At 54.7% G+C, this 26,523-nt stretch overlaps 1 protein-coding gene across 3 annotated transcripts in view; it reads left to right on the forward strand.

The window, feature by feature from the left end:
• Positions 1-15,368: 15,368 nt before the first annotated feature.
• Positions 15,369-26,523, forward strand: part of DSCAML1 (DS cell adhesion molecule like 1) — a 94,546-nt gene continuing 83,391 nt past the window's right edge. For all 3 annotated transcript variants that reach the window (XM_089537941.1, XM_089537942.1, XM_089537943.1), the window contains exons 1-3: positions 15,369-15,551; positions 24,616-24,933; positions 26,082-26,228. In XM_089537941.1, coding sequence (XP_089394067.1) covers positions 15,485-15,551; positions 24,616-24,933; positions 26,082-26,228 — 532 coding nt within the window. In that variant the 5' untranslated portion in view covers positions 15,369-15,484. The remainder of the gene's footprint in view (positions 15,552-24,615; positions 24,934-26,081; positions 26,229-26,523) is intronic.

A 26,523-nucleotide genomic window follows, 5' to 3' on the forward strand; every position in this document is an offset into this window, starting at 1 on the left:
CTTTAAAAAGCCACGCAGGAGAGGGGCCTGGGGTCCGTGGGGCAGCCATGGGGCAAGGCGGCCGGCAGAGGGCACCCCAGGCCCGCCTTTGGCTCCGACTCCGCTCCTCCGCCCGCCTTAATCTGGAGAGACGAGAACTGAGGGAAGAAGCGGAGGAAGAGAGACAAAGGCCTGTTACAGACTGCCAAAATAAAGCTGCTTCAGGTCTCTTTGGAGGTGTGCTGTTTAAATGATGCCTGCATCCTAAGAATCCGGAAGCTGCACCAAAGCTGCCCTCCAGTGCTTAGGAATGGAGTGTGGCTTTGGCGCGACCTCCAGACTCTTAGGACCCATGCATCATTTAAATAGCATACCTCCAAAGAGACCCCAAGCAGCTTTATTTTGGCAGTCTGTAACAGGCCAAAGAGAGATGGAGAGAGGGGAGACTCCGCCTCTTCCTCCCGCCAGAGAGAAGCGCCTGCAGTCCCGCTTCGGCCTGGCTCCGGAGCTGCTCCGTCCTTCGGGGCAGAAGAGACCGTGTGGGGTGCCTCCAGCTCTGGGCAGAGGCAGCTGGGAGCCCCTCCGGAGGGAATGGTGGTCCGCCTCTAGTGCCGCCCTCTGGAGGCCATCGTCGCCCCCTCCCCAGCCCTCTCTCTCGGCTGATCCGTCCCCGGACTGAGTCCGAAGGGCTTGCTGACCCGAAGAGCGCAGGCATTGGCACTGGGGTGCCCCACGGATGCCTTCCACTCCAGACCCCCACCTGTGGTCCCCCCCGCCGCCGCCCCCGCCGCCAGTCATGGCTAACCCCACAGTGGAACCTCCCCCTTTAAGCTGTCTGGGGAGGGGAGGTCTCTGCGCATGCTCAGGAGCACACGGGGGCAGGATAAGGCAGGCGAGGGGGGTGCAAGAAGTCCCGGCTGCCCTCCGTGCCCCCCCCCATCTTTTATCCCAGAAGCCCCCGCTGGCATTTGAAGGCTACAGAAACTCCTTGTCGGCTGTTTTGAGACCGAAGAGGCCGGAGGTGCAGCTACCGCCGGAATAAAGAGAAGGACCGGAGCATGGAAGCGCAGAGAGGCCTCCAAACCAAGTGGAAGCGGCCCCTTCCTGGGGGACGGAGGTGCATTTGCCAGGAACAGGGTTTGCACTCCCTCCCCGCTGGCCGAGCCGCAAAGGAGGAGGAATGGCCAAAGCCAGGCAGCTCCCTCCCTCCCTCCCTCCCTCCCTGCCTGCCTGCCTGCCTGCCTGCCTGCCAGCTGAGAAGGGCACTCTCCGTGGCCAAAGGAGGGCAGCCACACTGAGGACCATGGAGAAGCGCAAGGGATGCGTTGTGCCCGCCGCCTGCCAGTGTTTGGAACTGGGTGCCAGTCGAAGGAGGGAGAGGGTCTAATCTGGCTTCTATGCCCCTTTCCTGCTTCTTGATCCTGCTTCGTGGAGAAGAGGGGCGACTGGGATGGGGCCACAGGGGCCTTTCCTAGGGAAGAAAGAAGCCTACCGGGGATTGGCACAAGCAGATGGAGCCTTTCGGTTCTTGGTGCTTGTTGAAGCCCGGTCTGCCATGGCACCAGGGAAGGTCTTCTTTGCCCCCCCCCCCCGATGTCAGTGGCCCTTTCGGAGATGGGCCCCACAGCCTCTGGGGCCCAAAGGTGGCATGGCACCTTTCCCTTCGTGCCCCATGTGTGTGTGTGTGTGCGCGCGCACGTGTATTGTGGTGACAGAGGAGGAGGAAGGCTGGACTTGATCCATAGGACGGGGGCTGGATTTGAGGGGAGAGTCTCCATGTCCATAGAATCATAGAATTATAGAGCTGGAAGAGACTGCAAGGGCCATCCAGTCCAACCCCATTCTGCCATGCAGGAACTCTCAATCAAAGCATCCCCAAAAGAAGGCCATCCAGCCTCTGCTTAAAGACCTCCAAGGAGGGAGACTCCACTGCAATCTCTGAGGAAGGAATGTGTTCCTCTGTTGAACAGCCCTTACTCTCAGGAAGTTCCTCCTAATGTTGAGCTGGAATCTCTTTTCCTGTACTTTGCCTCCATTCCTCCATTGTGTCCTATTCTCTGGAGCAGCAGAAAACAAGCTCATTCCTTCCTCAATATGACATCTCTTCAAATATTTTAACAGGGAGGTTTATCAAACAGAGATTTTTGGAGCTTTTGCAGGTCATTTCTGACGTGACTGCGCTTTCAACGATGCGCATCCACGTCATAACGTGAATGTGTTCTCAGACGCAATTCCTTTCTATGGGAGCTCCTTGCGAGGTGCATCCGCGGTGATTCCAAAGTGACCCCTCATTTTGGTAAAACCGGAAAAAAAGTGACTTCACAGAATTCGCTTCCAGACTACTTCAATTGCACTGTGAATTGGTCTGGTGTGGAAAACCACTCCGATGTCACCCCCCTTGGCCCCCTGCGTCCTGCTCCGTCATTCCCCTCCTCCTCCTTCATACCATCTTCTCCTCTCTGCCAACCAGCTGATCCCATCATCCCCTGCATCCTCCTAGACCCTGATCTGCTCCCCTCCTTCAGCCTGTCACCAAACGCATCATCCCCTGCCTTCTCCTAGACCCTGATCTGCTCCTCTCCTTCAGCCTGCCACCAATCCTATCATCCCCTGCCTTCTCCTAGACCACCAATCTCATCATCCCCTGACTGCTCCTGCATCCGGATCCTGGCCCCAGGGACCCCCAGCGAGCTATCCCATCGTCCCCAGCCTTCTCCTGCATCCCGATCTTGGCCCCAGGGACCCCCAGCGACCTATCCCATCGTCCCCTGCCTTCTCATGCATCCCAATCCTGGCCTCAGGAACCCCCAGCGACCTATCCCATCGTCCCCTGCCTTCTCCTGCATCCCAATCCTGGCCGCAGGGATCCACACTGACCTATCCCATCATCCTCTGCCTTCTCCTACATCCCAATCCTGGCCCCAGGGAATCCCAGCGAGCTATCCCATCATCCCCTGACTGCTCCTGCATCCCAATCCTGGCCCCAGGGACCCCCAGCGACCTATCCCATCATCCCCTGCCCTTGTGCATCCCAATCCTGGCCCCAGGGACCCCCAGCGACCTATCCCATCATCCTCTGTCTTCTCCTGCATCTCAGTCATGGCCCCAGCAACCCCCAGCGAGCTATCCCATCATTCCCTGACTGCTTCTTCACCCCGATGAAGGATGACAGCTAAGGAGGGGGCAGGGAAGGAGGACAGCGTCCAGCGCCCCACTGAGCATGTCCAAGGGTGCTGATTTGAATAGTTGAACCCTCCAGTGTCATAATACAATGTGCACTCACTCCTCTTTGCTTGAATCCACATCACGTGACTTGCTTGGAATAGAACTGACTTCGCTTCCCCCTCAATTTGGAAGGACAATGGAAAGGCAAACAGGTGTGGTAAAACATCACGTTTTAACGTGAATTCGCATTGCTAGACAGGAGTGACTCTGGATCTGGTGTGAAAAAACATCACGCTTTGCATTGCTACAACAGGAGTGACTGCGGATCTGAGCTGCAAACCCCCCCCCCCCATGCGTGATAAGGTCCAGGGCTATCATATCACCCCTTAACCTTCTCCAGGCTAAACATCCCCAGCTCCCAAAGGTGTTCCTCATAGGGCTTCATGGTTTCCAGACCCTTCACCATTTTAGTCACCCTCCTTTGGACACGCTCCAGTTTCTCAATGTCCTTTTTGAATTGTGGTGCCCAGAACTGGACACAGTATTCCAGGTGGGGCCTGACCAGATATTCACAACCTGAGCCATAACAAGGTCCCTCTTTGCCTGTGGCTGGAATACATCCTGCCTCACTTTGCACAAGAAGGGGCTCTCTTTACAGCCCTCCCCCGAGCACCCCCTTCCTTGCCACTGTAGCCCCACAGCAGGCAATAGGGAAACCCCCTCCTGCTCCAAGCCAGAGAAGAGCCCCCCAGAGCAGAAGCAAGAGGAGTCTCTCCCTCCCTCCCTCCCTCCCTCTCTCTCTCTTTCTCTCTCTGGGCATCAGGTGGCACTTAGCAGCATTAGCAGAGCCTCTCCTCCCCCCCCCTGCCATGCCAAGGGAGCCCCGCCACAAAGAGAGTGGCACAACACTCTCCTCCTTGGCAGCCAGGCCATTTGGATGCTGGGGGTCGCTTGGCCAGCATCAGAGCTGGAGGAGGGCAAAGCTGACCTGGAGGAGCAGGCCTGGCCAGCGTCTGGGCCCCTTGAGGACCCTGCTGAGTCCCTCCATAAGCCCAGCTCACCAGGGGCACAGAGGGGATGTGGGCATGGCTCTCATTGAACAAGAGCATTGGCGAGGTCCTGCCTGGGTGGCTCCGCACACAGCTGTCTTGATGCCCTCCTGATTGGGAAGGCTGTGCCACAGGGAAGGGGCTCTGGGAAAGGACCCACCCCTCTCTCCATGGAGGAGCCCCAGCCAAGATCCCTGGAAGGGTCCACATGTCTCATGCCCCCCAGCCCCATGGATTGCGCATAGTGCAAAAGGAGGCTTGCTCTCTGGAGTGGCAGAAAACAAGCGCATCCCACCTTCGAATATTGACAGGATGGGTGTCATTATGTCAGCCTCCTCTTCTCCAAACCAAACACACCCAATGGCTCCCTCCATCACTCCTCATAAGGCCCATTTCCACACCTTTGATCATCTTGGCCACCATTTTCTGACATGTTCTCCCAAGTTGTTCAGAGTTTCCCTCAGTTCCCTCAGAACACAGACATTCCCTCTTTTTAAAAACAAACCAAGGAGCATCACAGGAGCGCCATTGCCACAGATGAAGCTTGGCTTAATGCTCACTCTTTGCCTTTTTCACAGGGGCCCCTGCGGAGCATCTTGGCCTGTTCTTCTGTGGCCTCCACAGTGCGCTTCTAATTGTGTCCTCGCACTCAAGGTGGGCTTTCCTGCTGCTGCACTTTCTGTGAGGGCCTCCTGAGGAGGAGCAGATGGACATCAAGGTGGTCAGCCAGGGTCTGCCAGTCACAGTCCAACACTCAGACCCATTTGGTGCCATCTACAGATCTGAAAAGCATGCCTTCTACTGTGTCATCTGGAGTCATTTATGAAGACGCTAAGAACCTGGGGCCCCTCCACCTTAGTCACAAAATGGCTGTTTGTGGATGGCTGGAGGAGGAAGCCATGGGTTGCGCCCTCACGCCAGGAAAACCGAGGCAGGAGCCCACCGTTCTGCTCAGGGTCTGCTCTGCTCTCTCCCTTTGGTACCTTTCAAATTCCTACCTTTCTATCACTCCTTATATTATTTTTATTTTACTAAATATCATTTAGGGAAGAAAAACCTGGAAATACAGAGCAGAGACTATGGTGGCAACAAGCTTGGAGATGACCAAAAAGGGAAAGGGAAGAAGCAGAACTGGTGGCTTTGATGAGACTAAGAGGACCCAGACGGTGGGATGAACATATCTGGTCTGCACTGTAGCCTGCCTCCGCTCTTACCTTCTTGATGGTGCCTTTGGGCCAGATTTAAAATCAGTCTTTTAGTTCACACTTTCCACCTTGTTTTAACTGTATTGACAGTATAGTATTTACAATACAGTATTTAGTGGAAAACATTTTAGCATACATTTTCAAACTGCATTTTCAAATTGATGCTGCCTTTCTGGCCTTTCCAACTGTTGGCATTTTACCACTGTTATTTTTTTTAAAAATATATTTCCTAAATCTCTTCCTTTCCCTCGGTTTTTTAACACTAATGTAATTTTGAAAGGACACTGGAATGTTACAGTGTTTCAGAGGATGTCAGAAGATTGGTTTCAAAAATGGCTCCAAGATGCTCTGCCCGGGCAAAGTGTCCCTTCCGGGGCCCGCGGCCATGTCCACTCATGTGGATGAAACGCAGTCAGCGTGAGGCTTCCTGAAATGTGGGAAAGTCAGATGCAATTCTGTGTGCAGCTGACCATGGAAAAGCAACAAATGGGTCACATGAGAAGCCCCCCCTCCTTCTCCTCCTGGCTTCTGCAAAGAAGCACCCCTGGAAAGCTTAGCAGGGATCCCCCCCCCTCAAACTCCCAGGTTATTTGCCTCGTTGTTCAATTGCCGGAGGTTTTGCAGAAGACAGAAGACGGTTGTGTGTGTGGCGCATGGGGCGGGGGCGGAGGGACACTAATACCATTGGCTGTGAGGCTTTGGCAAATGCAAGAATAATTGGTCAATTTCTATCATATTCTTCCTCCTTCCGTAAATTAAATGCAGCCTTTTGTTTTTCTTGGAAGAAAATAATTAATCCCTTGCCCTCCTGAGGAGAGACCATCTGCCCCACCCTCCTGCCTCTGTGAGAAGACCTGGGGAGGGGGGATTAGATTTGGAGACTAAGGCTTTGTGGAGGAGTGCCAGCACCTTCTGCCTCCCCCAACCCACCCCACTCCACCCCAGCGCACTCGCCCCCCCCCCGTCCAAAGTGCTTTGCAAGCAATCATTTATTCCACTGCAGAAGACCTTGCAGCCCCCCCCTTGCCCTCGGCACAGATGGGGGCGGCATTGTCTAGGCCATGGCAGCAGCAGCAATGGCAGTAGTGCCCAGGGCTATATTCCCCTTTGCGAGTGTGCCAAGCTGGCATGTGCGTGCACTCCACAAGGGGCTAACCCCCCCCCCCCGGCTCCCTTTGGGCAGAGGGGCCCTGGCTCAGGAAGCCCAGGCAGAGACCAGATGAAGGCCTTGGCACGTCTGGTGGCCTTTGACCCCTCACTCCAGGCGACATGGGGCAAAGCAGGCACAGCCCCTGCCCCATGGCCCCTGCCTGGGTCCAGGTCTTCTGTCTTTGGAAGAACCAGAACTGTGTGCTCTTTTGTTCATTATGCTCTGTCTGTGTGTTTCTGGAATAGGCACCGCCAGCCATGAAGAACAGCCACCTGAGCCCTCATGAGCAAAGGTACCTCAAGGGCAATCTAGTCCACCCCACCACCAATAATCCCAGTTCCTGGGGACCAGACTTCCACCTTATTCACAGAGGCAGAGAGGCACTCTCCAACCCAGCCTAACACTCTTGAATTCTACACCATGAAAGTAGCATCCCAAAACATGGTTTATAAGAAGGGAGTTGTGTGGGAGTCGTAGTGTTTGAGGCTGTTGGGCTGAAACTAGAGAGCTGTGGGTTCAGATCCTCACAACTGGCTATGAAACTCTCAAGATGACCGTGGGACACTCTCTCTCTCTGTGGCTGATCTGGCTGTCTTTCCATTTTTGTGCCTCAGGGCCTCTGCAAATGGTTGAGGTTGGGCTCCTAAGGCTGTGTGGTGCTGGTTTTGAAGTTTAAGGGTCTGTATACAGTTTTATTTTGTATTGTTTTAATCTGTTTTAGTTGTTTTAATTGTTTTAATATGTACATTTTAAAGCACTTTTATCTTTTTAATTGTATTTTATTCTTTTCATGAGTGCTGTGTTTTAATACTGTACCAGCCTAATTATTTTTAATGTTGACTTTTGTATGTCTAATTGTATTGTCCTTTTAATTTGGAAGCCACTTTGTTGTCCCTATTTTGGGGGGAAATGCAGGATGATGATGGTGGTGGTGGTGATACCTTTAGAGGATTGTTTTACAGTTAACGCAAGGAGAGAAGAGGCATGCCACAGCCTTGTTCTCTTTGGAGGAAAAGCAGATTGTAAATGTAATTGGTCCAAACAAAATAAATGTGTGGCTAATCTCTTCCTGATACAACATTTATTGCTATGAAAGCAGCCCCTTAAAGACACAGGTTGCTCTCGTTTAGACTCCTCTTTAAATGTGATTCATTGACCAAGCCACAGCTTCTGTAGAAAGAAGTTGGCTTTAAGAAAATCGATTCAGAGACAAGGAGCCTGGGAGGGATGGGGCTGTGGCGGCCGCATGGCCCTCCACCTGTGGGGACATGGAGGTGCCAAGAGGGAGGTAGGCCATGCACTCCATGGGGGGCAGAGCAGAATCTCCGCCTGGACAGAGGGGCAATCGGACCATGGACAGAGGGGCTTTTCACCCCCTCCCCAGGGAAAGTCGATGGCTTAAAATGTTCCTGATGGCCCTCCCACCTTTGTTTCCAAGGGCCAAGCGGGTGGCTACCTTTCCGCGCATCGTGGCTGTTGAGCTAGACGAGCAGCACATCCCTTGACTCGGCTCAGGTGCCATCTACTAGGTGAGTTGCACAACCTGCGACATCCACAGCCTTCACACCAGGCGTGCAATTCGCTGTGCAGCCGACACGCCTGCCATGAACCCAGCTGTCTGTGTTTTTAATTAGCGAATCTCCTGCAACCAAAGGGCCCCTGGGGCCAGTGACTGGCAGCATGTGACTGGGATGCAGTTACAACAGCTTTGCTGGCTACCAGTCTGTTTCCAAGCACCGTTCGAAGGGCTGTGACCTACAAAGCCTTGTGGAGCTGTGGCCCAGGCCATCCAAAGGACCTGACTTCCCATATGAGGCTGCCCAAGGGTCCCTCGGCTGGAGACGTGATTGATGAAGGGGGACCCCGGGAGACCCTCAGTGCCCCACTCCCACCCCAATGGGGAAGCCTGGCCTCCTCCCCTGCTGCCCTTGGCCAGCAAGCAGAGAGGCTTTTGGGATTGCAACCCATGTCTTCTCACTGATGGGTTTTTAATTTGCTTTCATCTTAAAGCTGTGTTTCTTCTTGTTTGAATGGTATTACCAGTCACTGCCTTGAGTGCCATTTTGGGTAGTAACGTGGGATATCATTTATAAACAAATACAGGAGACAGGAAACTTGCTGAGAAGTTTCATGAATTAATTAATTTAATTAATTAATTTGTTTTATTTATATACCGCTATTCCAAAGATCATAGCGGTGAACAGCAAGTAAGCTAATTAGCAAATAAGCTAGTTTGCCCCCAACAGTCTGGGTACTCATTTTAGCGACCTCGGAAGGATGCAAGCCTGAGTCAAGCTTGGGCCCTTTTGCTGGTCTTGAACTCGCAACCTTGTGGTTTTGAGTGAATGGCTGCAGTACAGGCATTTAACCACTGCGCCACCAGGGCTCCTCTCTCTCTCTGTCTTCCCTCCGAAGGTCCCAGGGCAGGGAGACATCCATACTTAGACGGATGCATCCAAGAGGAGAGCCTGAACAACTGAGGCTATGCTGGCTGCTTGCCATAATGAATGAATGAATGAAGAACTGAAGCAAGTGGCAGCAACAAGAAAGCAGAATTTCAGGGCTCTTGGATAAACTCAAGATCTTGTAGCACCTTGGAGACTAGCCAAAGAACTTGGTAGCATGATCTGAACCCACAGCTCTCTAGTTTCAACCCAACAGCCTCAAACACTACGACTCCCACACAACTCCCTTCTTATAAACCATGTTTTGGGATGCTACTTTCGTGGTGTAGAATTCAAGAGTGTTAGGCTGCTTCCTCAGGTACATGGAGTGAACTGATGACCAGGAACAGACCTTTATGGCTGCGGGTGAGCAGGCTCTATGTGTAAATACAACAGAAATTCAAAACTTATAGGTATAGTGATGAGGTGACAACAGTGGTTGTTTTCCCTGGACAGAGCTGTGAAATTGCCAGTCTTCTGACAAAAACAGGGAACCCCAAGTCCCTAAAGGCCAGGCTCTGTACCAGAGAATGGGAAATCAGCCTCTCTGTCCTTCTGACCTCTCAGACCGGCAGCAATGGATGGATGGGTCACTGGGCAGACAGGGTCCAGTACGCTTGGAGGTCCAGAAGGCTCTTGACCAAGTCCCTCCTGAAAGTCTTCTGGCCAGGAACAGGTCATGGATTCGAGAACAGTCCTAAGAAGTAGGAATCCCTTACGATCTCTATGGAGACCTTGCATTTTGTTTGTTACTGATCTTGAGTTTGGGGAAAGCAGTGAGTAGTCAGGACTCCTAATTATCTTGGAAGGAGAAAAGAAAAATGGCTTGCAAAGTGGCCCAAGGGGGGGGGGGGGAGGGATGGCAAATGTATTTAGGGAACAGGGCCAAGAGGGGACCCTCCCTTCTGACAGATGCTGAGGGGGCCACTTGGCTGCCAGCTTGATACACAGACTGAGCCCAGCCCACAGCTGCCTGGAGTCCGATGCTGGAGGAAGGTGGGACACAAATAAACAATCTTCCCATAGTCCCTGTCTGACCTCTGTGTGCCCCCCTTTCTCCAAATGTGGGGCTTCTCCTTCTGCACCCACACAGCCATCCGACTCCCGTTTGTTCCACTCTCCCTTCTGCGTTCCTCTTTTCTACAGCTCTGCCCTTCCAGAATGGGGCGGCCTCCTTGTCTTCTTCCTTGAACAGACTTCCAGGGTGCCCAGAGCCCCTGCACCCACCACTGCCTTTTCCCCTGGGATCTGAGGCATTTAAGACAAGGGCAAGTGGCAAGGGCACCTTGGAGACCCACACCTGGTGAAAATTCTTTGGAAAAAGTCCTATTTGATTGGGGGGGGGATCCTCCCAAGCAGGCTAAGGAGCCCACTCTCCACTGTGCTTTCCTTGGGGTTGGTCATAGGGGTGGGGGGCAACTCTTAAGCCTCAGACTTTCTGGGCCACAAACCAATAGCAGTGGCAGTGGCAGCAATGGAGGGCTTCCTCCTCGTTGTCTTCAGCCTTCCTGCTGGTCATCTGGCTGGCCCTCCTTACTTGGGGACTTCTAGCAGGGCCTGCCCCAACAGAGACCTTTGACAAGCATAAGAGGAATGGTGCCAGGTGGGGGGTAGAGTGCCCTCCAGAGAGTCATTAGCCCAGAATTGACCAGCTTATCTCTGTTCTCCTCCTGTTAACCACAGAACACTTTGTGTCCAATTACAGTAAATCAAAGATGAGTTTATTAAGGACGGTGGAGGCTGCTGCTTAGTAGAAGGGGCAAAGGGAACATAGCAGCACCACAAAGCAAGACATGAAGAAGTGCCAGTGCACCGGAGGCCGGGAGCTGCCTTTTGCACCTCGAACAGTCCAGCTGGGATTCTGCTTCTGAGAGTAGTGCCAGGCAGAGGAGGCTCCCCAGAAGTTTGTCATTGCCACTTCAACCAAGGTTGACATCTCCATTCAGCTGTGACGGGCCAAGGACAAGGATGGGCACCATTTCCTCCTCTTCCTCCTCCTCCTCCTCCTCTTCCTTGCAGGGGACAGACTCCTTCCTTCCTAAAGAGCCACATGGGGCCCAACATGGACAATGCTCAAATGACAGTATGGGAGCCACTAATTGGTGGCCAACGCACGCCACCTTTGCCCACTTTGAAATGGGCTCTTGGGAGTTTTCCCAGAATATCTATCCCCCAGATGCTGCTGCTAGTGGTATGGATTCTGTGGCACTGATTTACTCCAATTTGCTTATTCAACTTTGTCATTAGGATATTTTTATCAATTTGGTGTAGCTTTGCTTTTTACTTGGACACCATCCTGATGCTGATTTTAGCAGAGAGCATATGCATCCTAATCAGCCCATGAAGACATGTGTGGCCCCAATGACCAGGGCCAGGGATGCTGACATTTGGCCAGTCCAGGAGACTGGCAGGAGGCCACCAATCCTTGGGACCAAGCCACAGAGCCTGGGCCCATTAACTCAGTGGCTTCCATCCCCTTTTCATGACAAGGAATCCCACGACCTGCTTGCGCCCTCATCTTTGTCCCTTGCAGACAAATCCCTTGATCAGGTTTTGCAGCAGAGAAGTTGGATGTTGAAAAGCTGGAGTGTGTCCAAAGGGCAACTAAAATGGTGAAGGGTCTGGAAACCATGAAGCCTTATGAGGAGTGACTTAGGGAGCAGGGAATGTTAGTTTAGCCTGGAGAAGAGACAGTTAAGAGGCAATATTACAACCCTGTTTAAATACTTGAAGGGATGTCATATTGAGGAGGAACAAGCTTGTTTTCTGCTGCTCCAGTGAACAGGATACAAAACAATGGATGCAAGCTCCAAGAGAAGAGATTCCAGTTCAACATTTGGAGGAACTTCCTGACTGTACAAGATGCTCGATTGGGGTAAACATTGCTCCCTCAATGGAGTTTGGTGCAGTCTCCTTCTTTGGAAGCTGTCTTTAAGCAGAGGCTGGATGGCCATCTGTCATTGGGGTTGCTTTGATTGTGAGTTCCTGCATGTCAGAAGGGGGTTTGGACAGGATCAGGGTTTCTCTCCACTATTTCCATCTGCCTTCGCCAACCTGGAACCCATCAGATTCTCGACTACAGTTCACATTAGCCCCTTGCCATTCCCCATTTTGTCCAGAACTGGTGGGAATTGAAATCTTAAAACCTCAGGAAGGCACCAGGTTTGGAAAGGCTATTTTTAGACTAAAGTTACTTCTAGAAAGCTCCAAAATGGCTCCCCACATGTTCACCATTCCTCTTAAGGAAGGGAGGTCCCTGAATGCCTTGGCCCTATTAGTCTTCCTGTGAACCCAGGATGGACCTACCACGTGGGCCAGGCATTCCCTGCAAGGGCATTCTGTGCCCAACAGCAGGGAGATATGCCCCTTCTCTCTCTCTCTCTCTCCTTTTCCATCCCTTGGTCCTGAGCCTGAAGGCAAGCGGCTCATAAAGCCAGAGCCTGGTCCAAAAGCCAAACCGGCCCCATACAAGCCGCCTGGGGGTGCCCAGGACCCCGGGGCATTTGGGGATGAAGCTGGGGCTGCTGTGTGACTCAGGAGGCAGACCGTATGCAAGGCTCCCCTCCAGCAGCAGGTAGCCAGGATGAGTTCCTCTCCTCTTCCTCTTCCTCTTCTTCTCTTCTCTTCTTCTGCCTCTCACCCTCTTACCTCCTGCAGTTGCCTGCTCACCCTCCTTCAGGGGATTTCTCTCAAGTTGCCAGGGATGACCTAGTAATCTTCTCAGGCCAGATCCTTCCTGTGACATAAAGAGATTGGCAATGTCAGGCCACTTGGGCCCAGCGAGGCGGGGGGGGGGGGTGCCTTTTTCTCACGGAGGCCACTGAAGAAGAAAAGTGGGGAGCAAGAAAGCACCCCCCTCCTGAACCAGGACAGGCAGAACTGGACAAGCATCTCTTCTGCACCTTCTGACGGTGGAGAGGCAGGGATGGGGTCCAAGCCAAGAATGCCCCCAACAGAGCAGGGCTCGTGTGTCGGAGGACCCAGGGGCCTGGCCTCCCTTGGGGCCACACTGCTCTCAGGCTGCCAGGAGGTTTTCTGGGACAAGGAGGCAGAACAATGTGGCTCAAGCCTTGGGCCCAAGAAGGCACAGGCTGCTGTTTGAAAGAGAGAGAAACAGGCAGTCTTTCGTAGCAAACCTGGAGATGAACTTTAGATGGCACAGGCTAAGTTTAGAAAACGTCTACAGGAGCAGGAAACAGTAACATTGCCCAATGGTTGGAGGGAAGGGCCCCAATCACATCCCGCTCTGGCAGCGGAAAACCCTCTTTCTCTACTGTTACCTCCAGAACAAAATGAGGCATTTCCCCAGCAAGAAGCAGGGTGTCACAGGAAGCTCCAAGGCCCACAAGACCAAAGGGGCCCCTGTCCTTCAGGCCCCCCAAGACCAAGGCTGCCAGCAGGTTCCCATCCTCTCACCCTCCCAGTCTGAGGCCAAGGTCTGGGGGCAGAAGGACTGGGCCCCCAGGCCCCCTTCTCCTGCATCTCCATTTTGGGGAAGGGGAGGCTGGATGGCAAGTCGGTGGTGAAGGTTGACTCCCTTCTTTTGGTGCTGGAGAGGCTGACCAGGAATCCCAAGGCAAGGCCACTTCTTGGTGGGGGATGAGCTGGCCTTGGGGGGGGGGCTGATAACCTTTCAGTGTCCCCCCCCCCACCAGCTGCTTTTCTTGCAAACTGAAGGGCCTTTCTCCTAGCCAAGGACATCCAAAGCAGACCCATGGCCACGAAGGGAGGGGGGCTGGGGGAGCACAAGGAGGCATCAGAGATCAGGCTTTGGGAGGTTGACCCTCCCCTCCCCTGCCAGGGCCTCCTTCTGCCCTGTTTTTCCCTCTTTTATAGTTTGGTGGAGCCTCCTTCTTTGGAGCTCTTTAAACAGGGGTTGGAAGGCCATCTGTCGATGGGGTGCGTTGACAGTGAGTTCCTGCATGGCAGAAGAAGGGGTTGGCCTGGATCAGGGCCCTTTTCCATCTCTGTTATCCCATGATGCTATGATTCCAGTACAAAGCAGTACAACAGGGTGCCCCCCAGCCCCGCTCCAGGCTCCCCCTCCCTCTGGGCCTCTTACAAACTGGAGGGGGGGGGAGAGACGGGGCAGCTTTGGGTTGTGGGCCCCGAGGGGGGCGGCGGCAGGGCCCTCCTGGCAAGTAGGGCTGGCTCGGGCCCCTTGGCGGGCGCTCCCCGCTTCTCCTCCTCCTCCTGGTCTTCCTCCTGGCTTCCTCGGGGCAGAGGGGAAGAGGAGGAGGCTGACAAAGGGGAGGGGGTCCTCCAGTGTCCCCTGCCCCCCCTAAGGCGGACCCGAGGGGGACAAAGGGGGTGCCCAGGAGGGTCGGGACCGGTCCGAAGATCTGGGCGGGTGAGGCGGCGGGACCCCTCCGGTCCTCTCCTGTCCGCCGCCTCCGGGGGTCTCCGGGGGGCCTCGCTGCCCGTCGGGGACCGACCTTCGGGGCAGCGGACAGGAGGACCCTCCGGAGGACGACGCCGGGTCCGGGGAGAGTCCAGGCGGGGAGAGCGGCGGATGGGGGCTTGAGCGTGCCGGGGCAGCCGTCCTCCTCGACCGCCTCCCCCACCACGCTGTCTGATTCCGGGGGGAGGGTTCTTCTGGCGGGACCGGAGCGGAGCCGCCTCCTGGGAAGGGAGGGAGAGGAGGGTTGCGGCGGGGCCTTGGGGGGTTTTGGGTCCCTGGCGGCAGCCTCGGTTCTGGGGGGGGAGGCGAGGAGGCGCCTCGCGTGGCTTCCTGGCCGCGGGGGTCTCGCGGGGGGGTTGCTGGGAAGGGAGCGCCGCAGAACCCTTGGCCTCTGGCGACCCCCCCCCCAGGCGAAGTTGGGGCCCTCCTCCGCGGTGAAGGGGAGCGCTTCCGTCTTGGGCTCCTAGCCAAGGCCCCCGCCCAGCCTGGCTCCTGACAGAGGGCCCCTCGGAGTCCCCTCCTCCTCCAGGGAGCAGCGGGAGTCTCTGGTCCTTCTCGGAAGTTTTCTTTAGTCTGGACGCTCTCCATTTCGGCCCCAGCCAAGGGGGCAGGGAAGGGAAGGGAGGGCCACGGCTGGCTCCCATCAGCCCCTGTCCAGCTCCGGAGGCTTCGGCGGAGGGGGCGGGGGTCTTTGGGGCTCCTGGTGCCCCCTCCCTCCCTCCCTCCTTGGCCGGTGGGCGGGGAAGTGCCATCCCGCCCCTCCCTCCCTCCCTCCCTCCCTCTTTGGAAGGCTGCTGCCTGGCTGGCAGTCGGAGGAGCATCTGGGCGCAGCGCTGGGCGGAGGGCCGGCGGGAGGGGCAGCGGGAGGCGGCAGCGGCGAAGAACGCGGCGCTTCGACGGCAGAGAGGGAGGCGGAGAGGCGGGCGGGCATCGCCGGGCGGAAGGCAGGCGGGCGGGAGGGAGGGAGGGAGCCAGTCGGGCGCCGGTCGGCGGGGAAGCTGGCGAGGGCCGGCCGGCGGGGGCTCGGGCAGCGGCAGCGGCACAGGCAGGGCGCCCTTGGCCCGCCCGCGGCACCGGCCCCCCTGGATGGCATGTGGCGGCTGCTCTCTTCTGGCCTCCTGCTGCTGCTCCTCCTCCTCCACACCTGGACCGGACCAGGTGAGACCCCCGAACCCCTCCGGAGCCCCGGGGGAGGGAGGCGGGAGCCGGGAGGGCGAAGGGGGCAGGCCCGGTCTCCCCCCCCCCCAAAGGCAGCGGACAGCGGAGGTGACCCGGGGGTGGGCTGTCTTGGGCCCCGAGGGCTCCCTATCTACTGGGGGCTCCCACCCATGAAACCGTGGAGAGGAGGGCAGGGGTCCCCGGAGGAGGACTGGCGAAGTCCGTTCCAGGGCTGCCCAGCGGTGGCCGAGGGAGGGCATCCCTGAGCGGGCAAGGGCCACCCTGAACTCCTCGGAAGGAGCCTCCGAAATCCGCACGGCAGGGAATGAAAGCCAGCGCAGAAGCGCCCTAAGGACGCCGAGGGGGAAGGAGGAAGGGTGGCTTGGGCGCTTTGTTCTGCCCCCCTTTCGTCCAGTTCCCGAAGTTCACTTTGGGGGGGTTCGAGGCGGTGCCCCCAACCTTCCCCATTTCCCTTGGCCAAGCGGTGCCAGGCGCCCCAGTTGCCAGGGCAATGCCATCCTCCGGGAGCCTGGGATGAAATGCCAGCCTTCCTGCCCTTTGCGCAGCGCCGAGGCCGGACCCCTGGCGCCCACCGGGCAGAGGAAGGAGGAGGGAGGGCGGCCAAGGGAGACCCGGCAGACCTGTCCCTGATGGATCAAACGGATCGGGCAGCGGCGGGGAGTCAGGAAAGTCAGCGCTGGAGAGGAGGAGGAACTTTTCAGAGACACCCGAGGCGGCCTTTGATTCGGGGGCACCCCGGCCCCCTCCCTCCTCCCTCCCCCTCGGTCTGCGGCGCTGAAGCCCTGCTCGCCCCCGCCGCCTATTTGCCTGCATTTGCATCTCGGGCGCGCGGGAGGGAGGAGGAGCGCGCGGCGAGTGCGCGAGAAGACCCCCCCCCAAAAAAAAACCCCAATAGGTGTGGGTCCCGGGGGCGGACCCCTCGCTGCCCTCCTGACCTCCGAACTCAGTCTGTCACCCTCCTTGGCCCCCGGAGCCCTCCTTGTGCAGAAGAGCCTCGTCCTCTTTTTGGAAGCCATGATTCAAAAAAGGAATGGTCCCCCAAGTGCTTCTTTGTTAGAAAGAGTGGGAACGGAGTAATTCTGGCTGTGAATAATAATAATGCAGCAGCGGAGGTTAGCTTCCTTTCGTAGAACCAATGGCTCTGCTTAATGCGCGGGGAAACCTTCCGATGGTTAATGTGTCTCCTCCGCATCAAGACTCAGAAGCTGAATGGGTTCGTCTCCGGGAGAAAGGGCCCCGTCGGAACCAGGAGGCCAATAAACGTTCCGTCCGAGGGAGCACCAAAGTTTGAGAGGATGTCTCGGCGGATGACCCTGAGCCCATTGCAGACCCTTCCCCATAAGGAAGGCTTTTAGGAACCACGTCCAGAATAGATGGCGAGGGGGGACCTGCCCCAGGGAGGCCTCCTGCTTTTGGGAGATGTCTGTGCCCCAGATGAGGAGGGAGTGGGGAGGGGGAGAAGGGGCCACTCCGGTGCCCTTGCCAAACTGCCCAGAATTGCCAAGGGCTGCCCTCCATTTGCCTCCTGCCCCCCCTCCCCATCTCAATCTCACTTTCAATCTCTGCCTGATTCATTGGAAAGAACCCAGCCCCCTCCCCTGTTGTGCTTTGCTTTGTTTGTCTTGGAAATTAAACATGGGATCTTCATTAAACAGCAAAGGCTGGCCTGAGTCTTCCAGGTCCAGCTGAACAACAGCACTAGGAGGAGCAAACAGATGGGGACGGGGGTTTGCTTATGGGGCCCCCATGCTCACACAGCCTCTCACTCGCATGGCTGCCCAGCCTGGGGGGTCCCTTGCCTGGGGCCCTCCCCAGCCGCTGCCCAGCTGTTCAATTCTGGGAGGCAGGTGGGTGGTTGGCACTGGCCCCATGGCCACCTGGCCTGGAAGGTGCACCTCTCTAGAGGGACCTGGGCACCACTTAGCTCCAGGCTCAGTGGTGCTGGCACCAGAGCATTACGCCATGCATCTCCCCTCCCGAGCCGACAGTGCCAGTGGCGGTGGGCTCCCTGTTCGTACACTTGGCACCTGGGTGACCTCCACTTCCGAGGGGGTGCCTGAGCCCCCCATTCTCCTCCCTGGCAGCAGAGAGGCTCCAAGAGAGTGCACTGGCGAAGTCGCCTCTCCTTGCTTTCTGTGGCTCTGATCCTCCCAACATGGCGGCCCATGCATGCGCTCTGCAGTGTGCTGGGAGGTGTGAATTCATCCCTTCGCCAAACGCCTTGGACTGGGTGCCTGCCCATCTTGCCAGGCTTCCAAATTGGAGACGACATTTTGAAAGGCCCTTCCCTTCTCCCCTTAGGGAAGCAGGAACGGTCAAATCTCTTCTTTCTGATCAGAAATGGAGAAATCTGTTGGGTTCCAGCTTTCCTTGTTTTTGCCGTATGCGTCGTTTCTCTTCCCTCCCTTCCTGGTCCATCTGTGGCAACTGGAAACGAAATTCTTTGCCCCTCCTACCAAAAAAAAATGTAAAAAAAATTAAAATTGGGACCTTTATTTCATCCCCCCCCCTTTTTTTTTGTGTCTGTGTAATCTGGGCCTTTGCATTGCAGCTGTACTGCAAAAAGTGCTGTGGCAGTGATGTGCCCCACACCCCCGTTGCTTGTTCCCATTGGAGACTTGCCTTGGGCTTATGTGCTGCCTGGTCTGTGCATGGAGATCCCCGGATGATCCCTTCGTCCTGCGCGCCCAGCGGAAGCACTGTCCCTGGGAGACATTTCCAGGAGGCGGGGGACCTTCATCCCCTCAATGGGTGGCTGATTCTGCCCACAAGAGAAGAGTTGGGGCCTAAGGAGTGCAAATAAAATATCATCCACTGCCTGAGAAGGAGCAGGGCCAAGGCCAGTCCCACAGCCCTTCTGGCCTGGTTTCCAGCAGAGGGCTGGGACCTCTAAGTCCAGAGTCATATAGAGCTGGAAGAGACTACCAAGACAACCCAGTCCAGCCCCCTTTTGCCAGGCAAGAAGACAGCATCCAAGCCCCCCCCCCCCATGACAGATGGCCATCCAGCCTCTGCTTAAAAGACAGGAGAACCCTCCATTGCAGTGTGGCAGACAGTGAACTTGCCAAGAAGGGGATGGGGAGGGGGTCTTCTTCCAGGGGCTTCTGAGCCCCACTGGGGAAAGGATGCCAGGCCTTCCCTCCGGAGGGTCTTGGCTGTGGCTGGTGAGGAGGTGCTCACTCTGGGCAACCCCTGACCTGTGCGTTGCCCTGCCCCACCTGCCCCCCATTTTAGGAGGGAGCAGTTTAGTTCCTCAGTCTTGCTGAGGGGTGTTCCCAGGGCTTGGTTGCGCAAGGATGCTCTCTGTTGCCAAGGGACTGAAAACAAGACAGGGGACCAGCTCTCCCCTCACTCAACCCAGGGTCTTCGGTGAAGGCCCTCTCCTCCCATGGCTGGTCTGACCCTGAAGATAGGTTTGGCCTGCTTAAGGTTGGCTCATGGTGCCTGACGTTGGAGGGAGGCTGAAGGCCCCTGCCTTGGCCCCTCCATCATCTTGGCCATTTGCCTTCTCACCTGGGAAGACAAGGCCTGCAGTGAGTGAGGAGCCAGTGGCCAAAGAAGAAACTTTTAATAATAATAATAATAATAATAATAATAATAATACTGTTTATTTGTATCCCGCTTTTCCTTTCCAGATCACTATGATCCATGGTTCCTTGGGGCAGTGGTGGCATATATCTTTGCCATTTGTGTTGGTTGCTGCATAGAAAGAGGTGGTGCCTTTGGTGGGGTCCTTAAAAGTAAGGTACTCAACAAGGCTAGCAAGCTTTGAGGAAGCAAAATGTATTGGCCGTCTCTGGCGCCTCGCTGGCACTTGCTTATTCTTACTCTAGCTGGTAATCCAAGTTTGGGAGCTTCCCTGGTGCCTTTCCTTGCATTGAGCATGTGGGGCAAGTCCACCTCCCTCCCATACACAGAATCCTGTCCCCAGTGAGGTCTTTGTATGCCTCTGTACTTGAGGGTGGTTGAACAAGCTGCCTGGCTGAAGCCCCCCCCCCCCCCCCCAATTGCCTCCCCTTGAGACATTTAGTGTGTTTTGCTCATGGTGAGCAGAGGTGATGTTGTGGACAGAGAGTGTGATTTGCAGGCTGTATGGCTATGCCCCTGAGCCTGCAGGGTTGGTACTGCTCCTGACCATCCTTTTTGCTCTTCCTGAGTTAGAGAAGCAGGCATGCAAGCCCTCTGGGTCATCCTTCTCCAACTCCAATTGTTGCTGAGGGGGGGGAGGGGGGGCAACAATGCAGGAAAAGCCCTTGTAAGCCTCCTGGCCTGACTATGAGTGGTGTCCTTCCTTCTTTCTTTCCTTCCTTTCTTCCTTCCCTCCCTCCCTCACTCCCTCCCTGCTAAAGTTGCCTGGGCAGTTCTCGTGTAATTAGTCACAGTGGGGCAGGGGATGTTCATGGGAGATGTGTACCCAGGTGCCAGAATCCATCCAGAAGAAGGCCACAGGTACTTGCCAGTGCCAGGTGAAATTTGGGGGGGGGGGGGGGGGAGAAAAGGTTGGGCAGTACGGATGTGCCAGCTGCCAACCTTAAATCTTGACTCTTCATGGAGTCTGCATGGCCTGCATCCAACAAAGTCCTATGGTGTGAGCATTTGCCCTTCTGCAGCCACTGTCCGGCTTGCCTGATGTGGGCTCCATTCCTGATGTTTTCCACACTCTCCCTGCTGTTCTTCAGGAGAATAGCTCAGGGTTCAGCTGTCTTTGGCTGCCAGGGACCTCCCAGAAACCTCAGTACAGGTGAGGCTCATGTTAGCATTTTCTGTGTCTTTATATTGTTTGGGATGACCAGTGGCGAGGGCTAAAGGGAACTGTGGCTGTAATGACACCTGGAGTGCCACAATTTGCCCAACCATGCAGTTAGCAGGGAAAAGTAGTCCCACTAGTTGACAAACATCACATCCCTTCTAAAACCACCAACTAGCCAGAGGACTGAGCCCCTCACTACCAGCCACCATGCACCAGCTGAATTGGTTGACTCTCAAGGCACACATTGGGGCACAGAGGGCATTTCCCCAAGTGTCTTTCCGTTGCCTGTCAGGAGATGGTTTTCCCTTTTGGTCTGGTGGGCCCATTACCTAAGGTGTGGTGCGCGAGGGTGTCCCACCACACAGAGGAAAGTGCTGGTGAGGGCATCGGTGACAGTGACCAGGTGCATCTTTGTGCTTTGACCATCAGGTAAGGGAAGGTTGGGGTGTCCAGCCCCTTCCCTTGCTCAGTTTTAGTGCCCTTGAAGAAGTTCAGCGAGGAAAGGAAGTAAATATTATGGAGAGATGATGACAAAATGAATCTCTTCCCTGGACAAAGCCGAGGTATTAATATTTCAATACCTCCAGGTTGCAATTTCCTACAATTTAAGAAGATTGCTCTGTGAGGACTCTAAATGTGTTTTCTCCAGTGCCGGGAACACAGACTGTGGGTGCCTCTTTGCCACTGAGGGGTCTCTCCGAATGAAGCCCCTTCCTGAAGGCTGGGGTGAAATTAATGCCTCAGATATGTAGGTTACTGCCAAGGCTTGTGACCAGATGCCAGGAGTGATTTCTGTTTTAAAAATATTGCAAGGCTATTTCTATGTTTTTAATCTCTCCTGGTGATTGGGAGGCAGTTTTATGAAACATGGAATTAGGATGGTGCTCACCGTTAAATGGTAAAGGAGATTAGATGGATTTAACTCTATGCGTCTGTCTCATAACTACTACCAATCCTGTAACTTCCATTCTGTATTAAAATCCATTCTGCCCCTTTTGACCTGCAAAAGCTTTGATAGCAATTTGAATTTCTCTCCAATTTATGAGGCATTTTTGGCTCCCCAATATTTGTGAAGCTGCCTTTACATGTGCAGAGATGCCATCTCTGCAGAGGCAAAGGTGGTCTGCCAAGCAGGTGTTGGGAGCCCCTGGGTCTTCTCCCAGACCAAGGCCAGGGAGGTCCCACTGCTGCCAGCCTGGACCCTCACCCCAGCCTCTCCACTTCAGTTCTGGTGGCGATCCTGTGCCAGCCACACCGGAGCCGAGCCTGTCTGACTGTGTCTTCTCTGCCAAGCCTTTGTTTAGTCATTTGTCGATATAATCTGCCTTTTGGCCCTCAGAAGGGCCAAACCAGCATCACAAGAATGAAAACCATAAACCCATTTAAAAACACCATGCACAAGATGAAAATGCTTCCTTTGCTTATCTAATTCTAGGAGGCAGGGCCAGAGATAGCAGCATTTGTCTATATATCTATAGCCATATATCCTTCCTTTAAAAAATATCTAAAGCAATTTACTATAAATAGTTTTTTGTGGGTTTTTCGGGCTATGTGGCCATGTTCTAGAAGAGTCTATTCCTGATGTTTTGACAGCATTCTCTGAAGATGCTTACCATACATGCTGGTGAAACACCAGGAACAGACTCTTCTAGAACATGGCCACATAGCCCGAAAAACCCACAAAAAACTATGGATGCCAGCCATGAAAGCCTTCGACTTCTCAGTTTACTACAAGCTAGGTAAAAGTACCCGAGTATGTAATAAAACAACAAGAGGGACAGTCTCCAGTCATGATTCGTCTCTGTAGCCCCTTGCGGTTCTGCCTTTCCCCATCCATCCCATTTCCAAGAAAGTCTTGTCCAGCCCAGCCCAGCCCAGCGGGCGAGGGACCAACTCTCAGGTTGAAACTGGAGCTCCAGAGAGGCCTCCGTTTTGTGTCTTGTATCAAAGTCCAGTCTTGCTGATGGGGTTCTGGAAGCCCTGAAGGTAGGTGGCCATGTGCCCAGAGTGGCATGTGGCAGTCCTCCCTAGGAGTCAGAGAGGGTCAGCCGAATCTTGCGCTGCCAGGGGGCGGCATTTGGGGAACCCCTCCAGGTCCCTTCCAGATGCCTTAGAAGGAGGAATGGAGGTTGATACGGGTAAAGGAGGGTCTGGTGGAAGGTTGTTTTTGGTATCCTGGCCGAGTCAGGCCCTCGCTGTTGCTGAGTTCTTAGGAATTTGGGTTTCATTTTAAGCCCTGGGTCCTGTGGGACGGTGGTCCAATCCAGGATGATGCCACTTGTGTTCTGGGGAAAGAGTCTGTGCAGACTCTGGGCCAGTCTTTCTGCTGGGTCTCAAACATCAAGAGGTGCTGTGGGTGTTTTGAAGGGCCAAGGAGGACAAAAAGTGGAGTAAGACTTGGGGATCGTGGTGTTAAATCTGCTGATGTGTAGCCGTGGTGAAGACTTGCTGAGAGGGAAGATGGACAGATCAACAGATGGCTATGGGGTTTGCCCCAGTTGTGATGGTGCCTGAGTTGGGTCCCTCCTGCATTCAAGGGAGAAAGAGAGAGCAGGAGGGAAGAGCACACCAGGGATGGGTTTGTGTTAACTCTCTGGCATCTTCTTGTGGTGTGGATTCCTGCTTTCAGTGCTTTGTCCGGAAGGGAGAGTACAAGGCATAGGATGGGTCCAGAAGAGGCATCAGAGGCATCATTTGGTCCATAGCAAAGCAGAAATCCCTGGGGCTGTGGGTGGGGTCCCCTCCCTCCAAGTGCTTCTGTTGGAGTGGGTGAGGTTTCCCCCTGCCCCATTGACTGAAAGACTAAGCTTTGCCAGGGAAGCGTTCCCTGGACTGAGAGGGATGGAGGATAGTGGAGAGCTTTTCCAGTGTGGGGTGGGTTCTGCACCCAGTCCGTTGCTGGCTTATTTGGGATTCCTTCACTGGGAAGTAAATCCAAACATTATGGATATTATGCATCTGTTCCATGCCCACCCAAAGATGCTGCCTGGCATTTGGACCTGCGGTGGCGGAAAAAGCAATGGCTTCTGAATGAAAACACAAACCCATCTCTGTCTTCCCCATCGTGCTTTGCGCTCTGCATAGGCTCCTCATGGCCTTGCAACGGGGTGTGGATCTCTGTGCCCAATAAGGCTTTAACAGCCTTTCCTCAAATGAGTGCTGGGTTGCCTCTTCCCTGGAGGGGAAGCAAAGTGTGGCCATGTTTGTTTTGGCACAGCAAAAGATGAGCTGCTTCCCTGCTACCCACCGCAATAATAGGGGATTGGGGGGAGGGGGGCTGGAGTTTTGGAGGTCCCTTGTGACCTGGCCCAAGGCAGCACCATGGTGGCAGCGGCGTGCGCTTGTCAGCGTGGCTGTTGGCACAGCTGGGATGGTGACTGGGATCTGAGCCCAGGGAGAGGCTAATTCCCTGGCATGAATGGCTCCGTCCTCGATCTTTGTCCTTCCACCTACTTAAAAGTAGCGCAGCTAAAAAAAGGATCTAAATCTGAATGGCTTTGGGGGCCTCCAGCTGATTCTCAGGGAAAGTCTTCTGGTCCCATCTGAGCACTGGACAGGCTGTACGTGGGCCTGGCTGCCCAGGTAGACCTGGCTCCTCTCTGCAGAGTGGGCAAAGGTGCCCCTGCCATACCGGCAGCACTTTAAGCCAAAGGTGGCAGCAGGACTCATTAAGGGGTCCCTGGCAGGAAGGAGCTCCCCGCGGCCCCTCCTTGACCACTGGGCGGCAGCAGAGAGGCTGGCGTGGCATAGAGGCTGGCACTGTGATTGTTGTGGTTGTGAGTGTGAAGCTTGGGTATCCACTGGCCTCACACAAACCGTGGATTCCTTGTGTGAGTGGAGCTTCCTGTGGCAGGTGGCAGCAGTCTTCCTGGGCACTGGGATTGGCCAGGACTTCTCCCCGGATGTTGTTGTCTTCTTCTTCCCGAAACTGCCCCCTCCAGATTGTACTCCATATTGGTGCTCCTCTTTAAAAGCATCTGTGCCACCTCCCCACCCCCATCCCCCTTTATGAGGGAAACCCATGGTTGGGCACATGGGAGTGCAGAGGTCACCCGCCTTTCTTTCTGGGGATCCTGGCAGCAGTCAAGGCAGGAAGTGTGGGGACTGGGAAGGTAGTAGCCACTGTAACCTGAGCCAAAGGCCTCCTGTCCCCTCCCCCCTCCATCTCCCCTTCGGAAGGCAGCCTTGGAGAGCTGCTGTGGGCTTGCAAGGTGCAAGTGTTGTAGGGCAGGGAGCTGGAGGCTGGCTCTCCCTGCTCCCATTTCCATCATCTCTCTGTGTGTCTCTCTCTAGCACAAACGGAAGATGTTGGCACCAGCCTCTACTTTGTGAACGACTCCATCCAGCAGGTGACCTTCTCCAGCACTGTGGGGGTGGTGATCCCCTGTCCTGCCGCCGGGTCCCCTAGCGCCACACTTCGCTGGTACCTCGCCACTGGGGATGACATCTATGATGTCCCGCATATTCGCCACGTCCACGCCAATGGAACACTGCAGCTCTACCCCTTCTCGCCATCTGCCTTCAATAGCTTTATCCACGACAACGACTATTTCTGTACTGCAGAGAATTCTGCAGGCAAAATCAGGAGCCCAAATATCCGGGTCAAAGCAGGTATTGGCTGAGTGGCATGGGCCATGCGGGGGGGGGGGGGGGGAGTCTGGGCCTCTCTGCTTTATGGGGGGCATTGGGGAGGAAGAAGGTGGTGGTTGGCATTCCTGGCTGGCTGGAACCTCAGGCAGCCATGGCCGCAGTGGGTCCCAGAGGGGAAGGCCTGATTCCTGGGTGGGGCAGAAGCTCAGTATTTGCCCATGGTCAAGGAGCAGGCGGGCGTTGGAGTGGCATAGAGGGCAGCAGTCCATGGTTAGGGGTCACAGTGGAGGGTCAAGGGGACCTCCTGGCATTATACAGGTGAGAGGCTCTTTGGCTAGTTGTCCTTCCTCAGAGCAGGAGACTCATGGAGTTTAATAATGCGTACCTGAGAGAGAGTTCACAACCCAAATTAGAACCTCTGGGTGCTACTTCTAGGAGGATTTACTAATGGGGGTAAGGAGAGGGGGAGTCCTCTGGGTCAGATTTTAGTGGGTGTGTGCCAGGGGTGATTGTGCTGACCTTTTGGGGGAGGGAACACTCTTTGGCACACTGAAATTGTGGTGGAAATTCCTTGTTGAAATAAAAAGCCATAGAAACATGGAGTCGCTTTGGTTAAAGAAAAATAGGTTTTTAAAATAGAGGCTTGGAGTTTAGAAAAATGAGAGCAAAGGAGTAAAAAGAGCATCATGCCTGTAGGAAGCTGGCACCAACAAAATTAGACATAATATACACGATTTAAGATAAGGATACATTGTTGATGTTCAGAAGCAAGGTTAGGAGGAAAGCCACTGAATTCCTACAGGAGGGGGTAAGGAGTGATGATGCAGTTTTAATGTATGCATGTATTTGTTCTGATTGTAAGAATTCTGTATGTTTAAATTGTAATTAGCCAATCAGGTGTATTGAAGAGCTTCTTTGTCTTCAATAATATAAAAAGAGCCATTTTGTCTTGTTGGGGATCTCAGCTTTTAGGAACTTGAATTCCACTGAGTTCAATGTTTTCCTTTGTCGACAATTGGAAATAAACTTATGGATTTTAAATTTACTAGGTCCTCTTGTCAATCATTGCTATGCCAGGCCTAGATCTTTACATTTTCTGAAATTTCTGTTACACAATGCTGCCCAGTGACAGGCAGTATTGCCCTACTGACCACCTCCCACTTTCTCAGTTTTCAGGGAACCTTACACCGTCCGGGTGGAGGATCAAAGGTCGATGCGTGGAAATGTGGCTGTCTTCAAGTGCCTCATCCCTTCTTCAGTGCAAGAATATGTCAGTGTTGTGTCCTGGGAGAAAGACACAGTTTCTATTATTTCTGGTAAGAGCGGAGGCTTGCTGTCCCCTTTCTCCTGTTGCTGGTGGCCCTTGGTGACACGGGTGGAGACTCTCTCGCTGCCCCAAGTCCTGTTCTTGAGTGGGTGGGGGCCATGAAGGAGGCCAGTTCTGTCATGGCACTCTGCCCATCATTGGCTGGTGGCATGTGACCTAAACACCAACCCCTCCAATCCCAGTTGAAGGTATTACGCCCTTCCTGCCAAGCTCCTGTGTCCTTTGTGGGGCATGAGGAGGGCTTTCTGGGGGGCAAGAGAGGTGCAACAGATTTTGCCATGGCC

The sequence above is a fragment of the Sceloporus occidentalis genome, unplaced genomic scaffold (assembly GCF_023333645.1).
Source record: "Sceloporus occidentalis isolate IW3139 unplaced genomic scaffold, rSceOcc1.0.p SCAF_9, whole genome shotgun sequence".
Taxonomy (NCBI): domain Eukaryota; kingdom Metazoa; phylum Chordata; class Lepidosauria; order Squamata; family Phrynosomatidae; genus Sceloporus; species Sceloporus occidentalis.